This window comes from Pseudochaenichthys georgianus, unplaced genomic scaffold (assembly GCF_902827115.2).
Source record: "Pseudochaenichthys georgianus unplaced genomic scaffold, fPseGeo1.2 scaffold_524_arrow_ctg1, whole genome shotgun sequence".
Classification (NCBI taxonomy): domain Eukaryota; kingdom Metazoa; phylum Chordata; class Actinopteri; order Perciformes; family Channichthyidae; genus Pseudochaenichthys; species Pseudochaenichthys georgianus.
In genome coordinates this window covers 43,464-57,406 of record NW_027263085.1, presented here as the reverse complement: position 1 = coordinate 57,406, position 13,943 = coordinate 43,464, and the positions used below count along the sequence as shown (strand labels likewise).

Here is a 13,943-nt window from a genome sequence, read left to right as displayed (position 1 = left end):
TTGACTATATTGATTAAGGCAATAGACTATGATATTCTGCTTGCACCTCGCGTGAAATGGCGGATACCGGAAGTACGGTGTCGACCTCGGCCCAAAACCCGTATGTGTGTGTGAAAGAATTGAATTCCTTGACTAGCAAGAGAAAGATTCATTCATTTAAATAAATAAATGAAAAAAATGACATTTAGCAGCAAATCTTTATATATTTTTGAAGCTGGAACGGACAAATACAGCTTTTTTTCGTTAGCAATGACGCAAACTTTTACCTCGTTATCAAAATAACAGCAGATATTTTTTGCAATTGACTAATTTCCATATTTTTCCTACAAAATCGCTTTTATTGATCTTCTCCCTGTTCCATATTCTTTTGTATTAATGAAGTTAAATGTGGAATGAGATTGATAACTATTTAACATGTCTTCATCTCTGTCTGTCTTAAAAAAAAGCACTTATCAATCAAATATGTCAGATATTGAATACACAAGTTTACTCCTCTGAAATGAATTTACTGTATATATACCATACATTTCCTATATAATGTCTATTATCTTACCTATTTTTTAACAAACGTTAGACTGATGAAATACATATTTTAGACCATTAAGTAGTTAGGGTTAGAGTCGTTTAGATTTGAGGGTTTTTGGTTGGTGTTGGGTAGGTTTTTAGGTTGTGATGCTTCTGAATAATACATCTCAATTATATATGTATTATATATAATAGGAATGCTTTAAGTTTATAGTCTGTCCTCAAGCTTCTTAAAGCTTATTGGGATGTCCCATTTTACTCGTCTCCTTTATGTCTAATTACTGTACTAGTATTTTATTTATTTGAAAAGTTCTTATTTGTATCATGAATGAACCACACATATCCAGTCGTTCCCACTAGAAATGAACGCAGCATTAACACACACCCGTATATGATTGGAGGAGAAGGGAGAGAGGGGCGTGGTTAAAGCTAATGGTCTCGCATCATCAGCGCACCCTTATCTGATTGGAGGAGAAGGGAGAAAGGGGCGCGGTCTGAAGCCAACGGTAACCCGACACCCGCCCCTCGCGCGTGTGTTCTGCTTTGACTGTAAACTTTCTCCTCGAGCTCCGTCAGTTGGTCGCTGACCGTGCGGGACCGTTTGTATCGTGGTTTGTCTCTGCGTTTTAACGGAAACTCCTCCGGTAATCATGTCCAATTAAACGTGTTAATTCGGTATTTTGGAGTTGGGGGAGTTTGAAATACATCCCGTGAGACATGGAGGCTGTGAGTAAGTGGACCCCGCAACAAGTGGTGGACTGGATGAGAGGTGAGCGATAACGGGACCTACCGAAGCTAACGGTCACTGTTAGCAAACAGTCTGTGGTTAGCAGTTATTAAGTGAACAAATGAGATGTTAGTTTGCATTGTGTGCTTAGGATACATACCGGCTAGTTCACTGCGGTTTAATTTAACAGCAGCTGCATCTTTACCTTTCCTGACCTTTTATTGAATATATTTGTATTGTCTTTTTCAGTACTTTGTTGTTATCTTACATTAAAGCACATCACAGTCATTTGAAGTATAGTATGTAACAGTGGTGGGAGAAGTACCTTCATTCTGTACTTTAAATATAAATTCTGTGGTGCAAATGAAAAGTTCTGCATTAAATATTTAACTGAAGTATAAGTACATAAATGTATTAGCAAAATAATACAGTTAAAGTACCAACATTGGAGGTACTCGATATTGTGTTTGGTATATATATATATATATATATATATTTAAATGTACTCAATGTTATTTTCCACAATTAGTTTATATGTAATAGTTTATGTGGTGTTTTCTGTTTCATTATGCTATAAAGTTAGAAGTTTATGAAAGCTGTAACTCGCTATGGTTACCTGGGGTTGTTTTTCAGAGGTGTACATTAAAGCAGCATTGAAACAGTTAAAAAGGTTTACTTAAATTGCCAAATAAGACTTTTGTGTCCACACAGTCGGTTGTAGGCTCTGTTGACTCAGCACCAGGCTGCCTTGTTTACCATGTGTCTGCTTGGTTGTACACTTGGCTGTTGAGAGGCAGATCGATCTGCTGCACACAGCACTGAGCCGTGTGTTTATGTTCACTATAGGGTCATTAAGCCATAACCAGGCCCTACCAGGAATCACATCATGCACACAAAGCCAACAGGCTCATGATTGTGGTTTGATAAAGACCTGTTTTTAATTAGGCGATGTTTGAACAAGCCGCAGGGAAACTGTTTCTGTGGCAGCTTCCAAGCCACCATGTGTCTTTTTGAGACAATTGTTGTTTTTATATTTGAGAATTCTTGAAAGTAACACATTAAAAAGAACAGCTTGTTATCAGTGCATATTTTAAAGATTTCAATGTTGGGCTAGAAAAACCTGGAAAACTAAATATTGCCTTAAACTGTTTAGAAAACCGGTGACCTAGAAACTTCAGATGTGCGTCGACACAACATAGAAGTGGTTATGAGGAGGATGCTGCACGTGCATTAGAAGTTTAGTTTGTGTTGAGGAAGAAATTGAAAATAATGAATACTTTCTGCTGGGCATGTTTTTGAAGCATGTTGAAATGAAATGGTGCATTCGTTTATTTCATTCCACTGACGTTGACTAGGCTCAGTCTTTGCAGGTGTCCCGTAAATAAGCCCTCAGATTTCAGGAAGATTGAGCAGGATGTGCCGCCATTTAACGATGACACAGAGGGCCACCATAAACAACGACTGCTTTATTGTCTGTGACTTCTTCGAGTTTGGCTTTTGAACTGAGGACAACATGTAATTAACTCAAAAGACTTCGTAATGTGTCCGAGTGCATCCCATCTTTGTCCCAGATCAAGGTGAACGTGAGCGTCCTTTGAGCCCAGCTTGTCCCCCGACAGCACAAACACACAAACACACACATACCGACACACACGTCATTATCACCACAGACAAAGCAGAGCGGGGTCCATAAAGACTCGGACAAAAGCCGCTCTTCACAAAGGTCGGCCTCCCGTCGTGTTCGGGGTCAGGAGGTCGCTCGGACACTTTTACCACATCTCACTGACCATCACACTTTTGTTCTGCATGGAAAGAGTGACACACACACACACACACACACACACACACACACACACACACACACACACACACACACACACACACACACACACACACACACACACACACACACACTGGGGTCAGTCACATGACCTGGAGGGCTCAATTAGGCTCGTTCTCTCCCCAATACTTCGTGTAAATCCACTCTGGGCCCAGATTAAGACGCAATAACCCGATCCAGGAAATCTGAATCAAGAATGTGCCGTTATTTTCTAAAACAGCTGCTTCCTGTACGCACAGGAAGTGCATTGGTTGGGGACTATTTTCAGCGGCTTATCAATCCACTTTTGGGGTTCTAGTGTTTTCAGTGAAACAGCAGAGCAGATTGCTGCCTCTGGTTGTAGGCGGTGAGGCGGGTGTGTGTGGTGTGTTTCTGTGTGTGTGTGGTGTGTTTCTGTGTGTGTTTCTGTGTGTGTGTTTTACAGTGTACTACTCAAGCAACAGGTTCTTTTCATGGAAGGTTTTGTCAGTCGAGTTAAAGTCTCTCAGGCTGTCACCGAGCCCCTTCAGCTGACGACAAACATCCAACACAAATCCTTGAATAACCCTGGAGTATCATAGGCGTAATGCAGGTGCATTCTAACCGAGGGGACAGTCGGGGAATTCCATCATTTATTTGGGGGGAAAGTCACACAATGTGTTTCTTGAATCTTAAAAGTAGGGTAGGTAAGAATGGAGAAACCGGCTCGAGTGCGCTAGAATTTGAAAATACACAGCCGGAAAGAATCGGCCCCTTCCTTCAGACTTCCTCACAGAGCCCCTCCTCCAGCACACGAACCGCACATGACCAATGAGGGCACGAGATCAGTCTGTGCCCCGATGGAAGGCTGACAGGCAGGCAGGCCATCAGCTACTTTAGCCGGCTCAGATGATTGGTCGAGCTTTTTACAGCGCCACGGCTTCCACTGATGATGTTTTATGGATTTGTTGTCAAAGCACTTCAGATATTCATTGCTGTCGGATGTTAAGAGCATTCCATGGAATAAAACAAGTGTATCTCGAGCCGGTTTCTCAAACTTACCTACCCCACCTTTAAGTTAAGATAGATTACTAGTATTGAATCAGATATTTAGATTAAGTTAAAGAAGATGTGCTTTATTCAACCCCATATTGAAAAAAATAAAATATGTTTGAAATTGATATTCAACAAGGTAGTTTTAAAAAAAATACTTTAAAGAGTAATTAAGAACCTCATTTCCTAACTCCCAGCTGGTCATTTAAATCTGAGCTTTGTTTTGGACATTTGAGTCGATACTGAAACCACACACGCTATAATGTAGCAGTGAGTCTCTTTGTATGGCCCTCATGGTCATTCCATGTTCTGGTAGCTCGAGCTAACCGATATCAGTCAGCTGTGTCTCCAGGTAAACAGCGATGGAGATCAGCGTGTTCAGACAGATCACATTCTTCCCTCTGCTCGTCTGACAGGTGCCGTCACACACGGCAGCGAGATGACGACTGAGCAAATAGCACGACACATGCAGTGTTTAAGAAGGGCTGGAGAGAAGATAACAAAGAGCACGAAGCACAATCCACGCGCTGCGCGATGCATCGGATCCAAAGCAGTAGGGTTTGATTCAGTTGACTTTGAACTCGGTGGGAACAATATTTTTGGACGACAGATTTGAGCTGCTGTACTTTCCATGCCATGTGTACGTCCTCTCCACTTAAGCTGAGCGGTATATAGTACTTTTACTTTGCAAACAATACCTGCTCGAACCGATGTTAATGCACGGGTCATTATGATCTAATCACATCATGTAGAACTTGAACTCGGTGAGGACAAATCTGTTTTCACCAGCCGACATTTTGTGAACCTTTTTCAAGAACTCTAACACCAAAAAGAAACATCTTATTGATACCCCTGGATTTACCCCCCATGTCGTAACTTAGCAACTCACATTATAACCCTCTGACACAGCGTTTCCTTTGACATGAATCCGACTCATTGGATGAATGTCATCTTCAACATGTTTTTTTCTATTTCTATCTCGCACTTTGACCTGTTGACCTCCTGTTCCTCCCTTCTGTTGTTCTGCCAAGATAAACTTGTTTTATTCCTCAAAACGGTGAACATCAGTCTGAGGAATGTGATCACACAAAGCCCTTCCTGCCTGCGTGGCCTTTGAAGGAAGGAAGGAAGGAAGGAAGGAAGCTGAGAAACGTATTTGAAATATAATCATCAAACAATGTGCGCTTGTTTATCTGTGAAGATAGCTGGACATTTCTGCTAGCTCTAATCTGGTTTTATTCTTTACCTGTAAAACTAAATCCTTTATTGTCTCACCACAAATATATTGATTTAAAATACACAGCAAGTCACAAACACACATGTCCATAGATGTCCAACACAATGGCATCAGTGCCGCTGTGAGTGTTTCTGTGGGAACTGAGCTGTTGAGTCAGGAATGTCCCCGTGACTCACGTAACCATTTATTAATAGATCCTAAAGCAGATTGTGAGATTTGATCAGCTTGCGTCATATGCATGTAGTGATGTCACCGTGGCACAGCAGGAATAGCTTTACAGATGACAGACGGTCGGTTCCATTATTCATGATCCTCAGAGGGTGAGTCTCTTTGTCTCGGCGACTCTGGGATCATCCTCGAGTGCCAGCATCCGCTCCGAAGGCCTGCTTCTCCAACCCTAACGTTAGCAGGCTTAACGATGTCCGCTTGCTCAATTTTAGCATTTATCGTAATAACAAAATACATTTGTAACATTCCCTGTGTGTAAACAAACAAGTTATGTTATGGAAACACTCGTTTTTATCCCCAAAAATGATTTCTGAGGTTTCCTCTTACAAATGTTAAAAGTAAAAGTCATCAAACTCTAAACTGCAGAGAGGTTTCATGAATCGCTTGTTGGCGCGGGTCAAGCCCTGCTGTGTAACCAACCCCTCTGAAACACGCTTTAAGCCTACCCGCCCGGTCGCTTTGACGACCGGTTGAATTCCCCACGGAGTGAAAGGAAAGTTCTCCACTCTGAGCATCCTCCTGCTGTCAGACAGAGATATGCAATAACACATTTAGACTCCGTGTTCCTTTGGAGACGGCAAGGTCCCACATTTCATCGGTGTCCCAAACACACGTCTCCATCATCTGACCTCCGCAGAGGACACCACGACACGTGACATCCATTTCCCTAAACCTGTCGTCTCCTAGTTTTCTCTTTTGGCCGATGCCACGCCTCATCGCCCGTTAACAGTAAACCGCAGCAGGAATGTGTATCGATAGAGAATGTGTGGAATATGCAATTTTGAGAAAACAATGAGCAGCAGCGCTCGCTTCGGCTCGGCCTCTCTGCCGGACGTGCAGGGCTTCTCCTGCTGTGACAGTGGGGCCACAGCTCTGTGTCTGTGTGTGTGTGTGTGTGTGTGTGTGTGTGTGTGTGTGTGTGTGTGTGTGTGTGTGTGTGTGTGTGTGTGTGTGTGTGTGTGTGTGTGTGTGTGTGTGTGTGTGTGTGTGTGTGTGTGTGTGTGTGTGTGTGTGTGTGTGTGTGTGTGTGTGTGTCAGAGGCCCAGTGAAGCTATGAATTGCCGCAGCGCTCTGCACCCTCGCCCTGTTGTGATGGAGGGGGGTAAATACTCCTTTGTGGCTCCCAGCTGGAGAGTCGGGTCCGAGCTCCGTCTTTGTGACTCCACTGAGCGACGCGTGCCATTCGTTGGAATGAACAGCAGATTTAGAGTTTCTCAATGTTATCTGTGCTCTGAGGAATGTCTGACTACAGGGGTGGTTGGTGTTTTACACGGTATGTTCTAGGGCTCGATTATTTGGGTCAATAATTGATATCACGATTATTAAAAACGATTATCCATTTACTTTGAAAACATCAATTTATTGAGAAAAAAATGTGAATATGTTTTTAACAGTTGTCTACCGTGAACTTTAAGTATAACTCAACTGAAGAACGAATACAAAAAAATAATAATAATAAAAAGAAAATGAATAATAATAATAAAAAAATAATCGTTTTATTTCGATTACGTTGTTTTCGTAATCGTTGCAAGCCATATATCGTAATTGCGATTAAAACACGATTAATTGAGCAGCCCTAGTATGTTCCCCAAATTGGATCAAAACGGTTCAAAGCAGCAGAACTGTCAAATCTAATATTATGAATCCACTTACAGTACGTACAAACTTCCTACAAGTTGCTTCAAACTATTGTATGCCTCATTTTGTCCACAGCGGCAACCATTCTTCAATATCGATGAGCAGGAAGATGATCGACAACCATTTTATATAATCGAATAATACATTTAGGAATAATATCAAGCCAAAAAGCAAAGGTTCAACTTCAAGCTTCTCCAATGGGAGGATTTGATGCTTATCGGCGTTCAACATGCTGGTTCACTGAATATCTTTGATTCAGTGAAAAGTAGACGTTCGCCTGGTCTGACATTATCACAGCATGTCAACGTTCTCCTCCAATCGACCTTCAGAGCACGAAACCACAAACATCTCTCAGTGAGGCAGATTTCTGGAGGCGGGTCTCTCGTCACGGCCCTCTGTAAAACAAGTCCCAACTTCTTGTTTCTTTCTTTCTGTCCAATGATTAACTGGACTGTTTATGAGCAGCTGGAGTTTCACCTGCACCTCTTCTGTCTTTACGTGTTTGACTGCAGCCTAACCCACTTCATCATCCGCGCGCCTTATAACTACTTTGAGTCGCTGTCAGTTCAGGAATTTACAAACTATTGCCATGCCAACGGAGGCCGGGTTATTGAAAGAGTTTCATCTGGTGTTTGGACATACGCCACAAGAATGAACTCGACAGTAAAGACTTCTATCTTGTTGTAGAGCAGGGGTGTCAAACTCAAGGCCCGGGGGCCAAATCCGGCCCGTGAGTTCTTTTTATGTGGCCCGCAAGAGCTTGCAAAGAATATATTACGTTTATTATACGGTTACATGCCGATTTACAATAATGCTAATGTGGCCCGCGATGAAATTGAGTTTGACACCCCTGTTGTAGAGTGTTCGGATAACCATTCCTAGTTTGTACAAAGAACATGGAGACCAGTTGGTAACTGGGTTGTTCTCCCAATAAGGAGCTTCCCACTGGTAACTGGGCATCGCTGCGTGAAGCAGAGACTGTCGGAGGTTTTGGCGATACAGTGAAAAGTAAGAGTTTCCCAGCGGCTGCTGAGTGACAGGAGGAGGCCCGGGGTCGTCTGCAAATATTAGACCGGTCCGAGGCGAGACCACTGACGGAGAAATTAACTTTTCTTATGACTGTGACGAAAGTAAACCGTGGAAACTCGGGCCTCTAGAAAAGCAGCGTGGACAGACCCTTACCGGTCCATTCCATATCAGAAACTCAAATGTTCTGCTTGCAGCTTAACAAAAATCATTAATCATGAACAAAAAAGACAACTATGGTCAGTGAGGAAGTTGTGAGTGTTAACACTGGTTTCAGAATAGTCCGTCTCTCATGTCGAGTTATTCTGTCAACAAGCAAGTCGGTTTCAAAGTGCTTTTCAAAGAGCAAAGATTAAATCAGGCCGTGTGAACTTTGCTGCGACCTCTCAGCTGATTAGATTACTTTGTGGTCAGTCCGAAAAGGTTGGGCCTGCTGCTAAACATAAGCCCTGTTCACATTCAGTCCGCAATGTGCGGAGAGAACATGTGACGGGATGTTTTCAAGGATCTGGACTAAAGTTGTTCAATCTGGTAAAAATATATCTAAAAAGTGTTTGCAGCGTTCACGCAATCTCTTTTCTGTGTTTGATTCATCGTGCTACTTGAGAAGCGTCTCCGTAGCCACACGCTCGGCTCAGCAGGATCTCAGAGCGCCGATCCGGCTCCTTCGTCAGCCGTCTGAAGGCGTTCTGCAAAGCTTTTGGGTCGAGTGCCAAACCCGACACACAAAAATGTCTCAACTGTCACATCAACCAGTAACGTTTTATTTCTCACGGGAACAACAGATCTGGATGTTGGCAATATGCCAAGAAGTGTTTTCATTTCAGGTTATTCCACAATGTAAACCAACGTCGTAACCTTTTGTTTAGTCGTGATCCACACTTTACCAGTGGTTAGAAAGTACCATTATCTCCTCCTCACCATTAGAGCCTGAAGACGTTTCTCTTCAGGCTCTTCTTGTTATCCCTCGTGCGCTCTGGTTTAATAGAAAGTATTCAACATGTGAAATGAATGGAGAGAAAATATCTGTAAATTAGAAGCAGCTGAAGTGAGAAGATACATGTATTTACTCTGATAAGTCTGAAGCTACTGTACATCTGAATGTCTGGAGGTCAGTGTACTTTCTTTGTTGTTTATAAGAAATAAGACAAACCCCGATGACTCGAGCAAACCGTTAGGCTGCCAAACTTGGACCTGAAACCATCAGTTTTATCCCGGTTGACTTGGACTTCCATGAAAGTGCCCACCAGAAGCTCACATGTGCAGCTTCAGGTTTCCTCTCTCAGGAGGCCGGCTTCTCTTTGTCATGTTTTCATTAGCAGCTGATTTGACTGTGGCGTGACACGCAGCCGGACAGATTATCGGCCTCCTCGGCTGTCAGGAACGCATTCCTGGTGACCGCACGCTCTCACCAGCCGCCGGCAACATGCAGGAGGGGTTATCTGAATTATGTCTGGATGTTGTGATCATTTATCTGAGGAGGTTTAGGGATGTCATGGGGATTTGCATCTTGGCATTATCCCGGGAACTTGTAGGACCACGACATGTTGAGCAGAAAAAACAAATCTGTAGTGTAGCTCACAGCTGCTGGTATTAGTACGCAGTCGTTTGTTCTCCTCTGACAGGTGTCATGCCGTCTTGCTTTTCTTGCAGGACTATTCAGTGTATTAAGCATTTCATTTCATCAGCATTCAAAATGAGGATTTCTTAAGTTCAAGGTCTCAAAATGTGGAGCCCAAGTTCTTGAAGCCCTGCCCGGTGTGAACTTTATTGAAATGCCTTTGCTCTTCGTTGGGGTGAGTCTCCCGCAGTGCATTGTGGGTGTCAGAGGTGTGACAGCAGAGGTGTCCCATCAGCGTTCAGAGGAATGTGGAGTCGGCCATCTGTCCTTCTGTAATGGCCTCCTGCGGGGCCAGTTGTTTTCTCCTCCTGTTCACACCAGCTCTGGCATTTTGTTCAGTGCTTACAGCTTTATGACGCCGACCATTTGGTGGACGCTCGGAGCAAAAGCTTTCTCAAAGTATTTTTAGTTTAGGAGACAAACACCAAGCCTTGCTCTCCACAGTTAAAAGTGTACACATGTTATCTGATTCATTGAATCTGATTCTAACTGTAAAGCTTTGTCTAATCCTAATCTCTTTATGAAGTAAAAGCAAAACAATGACTGCAATATTTTTACATTTTCATTGTTGTATAGTCTGATTATTATTGTCCTGGTTATTCTTATTGTCAGTGAAGAAAGTTAGCTGCCATAGTCTGACTTTTAACGGAGTTTTAAAACATTAATTTGAGAATCACTGAATGTCAGAAACAAAGTATTCACAATTCTAGTTCGAGAGGTAAATCCTTTATATCAACAATGTGACCTTCGACAAGTGGGGAGAAAAGCTGCACCATGTTATTTAGATTTGTTCTATTCTGTAGCCTCCGTCCCAAAGACTCCCGGAGGAGACCGTCTGCGTACGGCTGTGGGTCAGAAGCTCCTCTGTTGATCCGGTGGGAGAACTCTTTTATGTGGTCTCCCGCTGCTGCCTTCACAGAGGGGTCAGGGGTCAAAGTTCAGGGTCGGGCACAGAGTGGCGCCGCTGGTGCTGTCGGTGTCTCGATCTTATGAGATCACGGGATCCAGAAGGGTCCAGATCCCATCCATCTTTTTTGAAAGTTTCCTTTTAAAAATGATGTATAGTTTTGACTCTAGACTTATATGAACATTTTCAACCACAGACGTGCAATTCAGTATTTAATTTTGGTCAGTTTTACTTTTTTTGTAAACTCTATTATGTTTTTCTTACGATAAAGATTACAGTTACGGAGCTTGCTATAATATTTGGACAGACTGAAAGCAGCGTAGCACGGTGATGAATGTGCGGCATCAAACCGGCTGTGTGCAGGTGGCAGCGTGGTGTGAGCTGCGATGGATCCGTGTTGACTTAGCAGCTGTGTTTGCTGTCAAACTTGAATGGATCATAACAGACGACTTTCACTGAAACTCAGTCAGGAAGCTCTGTCCCGGTATCGTCTACTCTCCCTCCCATTGCACACACACATTCTCCCTGTGGCCTGTACATATCATTTTAATTAAAGTCAAATTGTGTCAAACCTTCAATAGAGTGGTGCAAAAACGTGTTTTTGGTTGTTATCCTGAAATAAGGTCTGTGGTTAACAAGCTGAAGAGATTTTAACTCTCGGACATAAAGTGTCAGTGAATAATCCACAAGTGAATTAAAAAATTGAATTAAAAAATTGAGGTTGCTACAGATCTCTAAATGAGACGACTAAACGTCATCACACCCACCATTAGCCACCTTTAGCTTAGCGGTGGTGAGTTGAAGTCATGTGACCGTGCTGTAGTTCCTTTATAGCCCAACATTAGCCTCCTTTAGCTTAGCGGTGGTGACGTGAAGTCATGTGACCGTGCTGTAGTTCCTTTATAGCCCAACATTAGCCACCTTTAGCTTAGCTGTGGTGACGTGAAGTCATGTGCCCGTGCTGTAGTTCCTTTATAGCCCAACATTAGCTGCCTTTAGCTTAGCGGTGGTGACGTGAAGTCATGTGACCGTGCTGTAGTTCCTTTATAGCCCAACATTAGCCTCCTTTAGCTTAGCGGTGGTGACGTGAAGTCATGTGACCGTGCTGTAGTTCCTTTATAGCCCAACATTAGCCACCTTTAGCTTAGCTGTGGTGACGTGAAGTCATGTGCCCGTGCTGTAGTTCCTTTATAGCCCAACATTAGCTGCCTTTAGCTTAGCGGTGGTGACGTGAAGTCATGTGACCGTGCTGTAGTTCCTTTATAGCCCAACATTAGCCTCCTTTAGCTTAGCGGTGGTGACGTGAAGTCATGTGACCGTGCTGTAGTTCCTTTATAGCCCAACATTAGCCTCCTTTAGCTTAGCGGTGGTGACGTGAAGTCATGTGCCCGTGCTGTAGTTCCTTTATAGCCCAACATTAGCTGCCTTTAGCTTAGCGGTGGTGACGTGAAGTCATGTGACCGTGCTGTGGTTCCTTTATAGCCCAACATTAGCTGCCTTTAGCTTAGCGGTGGTGGTGCAGTAAAGACTTGTGACCAAAAATGATTCATAAAATTGTGTTAATATGTGGAGATTTCAGAACAACATGTCTGCTTGGTGCCCCCTCTCACTGTGTTGTGTCTCCAGGTCTGGACGACAGCCTGCAGCAGTACATGCCGGCCCTCCAGCGACAGCAGGTGGACGGGGAGAAGCTGCTGAGGCTGTCCCACCAGGAGCTGCTGTCTCTGGGCCTGACGCGGGTCGGACACCAGGAGCTGGTGCTGGAGGCTGTGGATCTGCTCTGTGCACTGGTCAGTCACACACACACACACACACACACACACACACACACACACACACACACACACACACACACACACACACACACACACACACACACACACACACACACACACACACACACACACACACACACTGTTTCATCAGGATGGGTGTTAGAGAATACGTCTCACAGCTCAGTATGTTTCTGTTTGTTGCCATGGAGCCTGTATTTGTTTACATATTGGCCCATGTGCACCATGAGAGAACATGCAAATCAGCTATTAGCGGTTTCTGTCTGCATTGTAAACACAGAAAGTCACCGGAGTACTTCTGATACTGACGGAGGAAAAATGTGCAATGAGAGAAGTTAAGTATGTGTATTATGCACAAAGGAACACTAATATCATCCCGTTTCTTTTGCGGTGAAGTGTCTCTTTAACGATGGTCTCATCAGATCCACGGTGATGAAAACCCCTGTGGTTGTTAGTCGTTTATTTAATGTGGTTTCTCACTGTGCTGACGATTCGTCGTGTCGGAGCTCGGATCACCTGACGAGCGTGGTTTAGTTCAAAGTCAAAAACTGACAGACTGACAAATCCACAGTTCATTTCACCACCCGCCGAGAAGTTACTCTTAGTGCCGTACCAATCCCCAACATCTGTCTTCTGTTACACCCCGACAACATGTGAGGAGTCAGAAGCAGCTTCGCACATTCACGACTTCAAGTATCAGCGCGTTATCTGAGTCTATTTAGAAGCTAATCAGAGTGCTGTATGTCAGTAGTCTGTACGGCCACGGTATGATACCTGAACTCAAGTGAAGGGACATTGTTCTTATTTATAACGCATGTTACGTGCAGCTGCAGAGAAGCTCTTTCTAAAAGTGTGGAAGTGTTGAATGAGAGCGTCCGGCCCTGAAGCCTCGTGTCCGTCACATTGTCTGACGGCAGGCCTGGCTCTGCTGCCAGAGAATGTGCTGATGTAAATAAAATGCACGCCGTTGAATCACTATCAGATCTGGCAGCACGCCCACCCGGCGGGCTGCGATACGGCCGCTCTGTGGAAGGGACACACGGTGTTCCTGCTCTTTCTCCTGCACGGAGACTGGGCTTGTTTGGTGGGAAGAAAGTTTAAAAGAGAAGTCAGTGACGCGTCTTCAAACCCGGACGTGAGTTAGCATTTTACCACTTCCGGGTCCTTCCAGAAAAAGCAATGAGATCTCTCCATAGGCGTTTGGAAACTATCTGAACTAAGGTCTGTGGTTGAGACGCGTTGAAGAGACGGATCACGTTTTGTTCCACATGAAATCATCAGCAGAGACCCCACTGGGGATTTCTGAAGAGTGGACGTGTCTGAGAAACGATGGTTGTTACCAAGCGGCTGAATAGGACTACAGAAGTCGTGGAGGCCGTCATTACGCCGA

General features: G+C 43.9%; 1 protein-coding gene across 1 annotated transcript in view; it reads left to right on the top strand.

The window, feature by feature from the left end:
- Positions 1–1,103: 1,103 nt before the first annotated feature.
- LOC117443028 (connector enhancer of kinase suppressor of ras 3-like) overlaps positions 1,104–13,943 on the top strand; it is a 42,196-nt gene continuing 29,356 nt past the window's right edge. The window contains exons 1-2 of the mRNA XM_071202534.1: positions 1,104–1,294; positions 12,387–12,550. Of these exons, the coding sequence (XP_071058635.1) occupies positions 1,243–1,294; positions 12,387–12,550 (216 nt within the window). The 5' untranslated portion in view covers positions 1,104–1,242. The remainder of the gene's footprint in view (positions 1,295–12,386; positions 12,551–13,943) is intronic.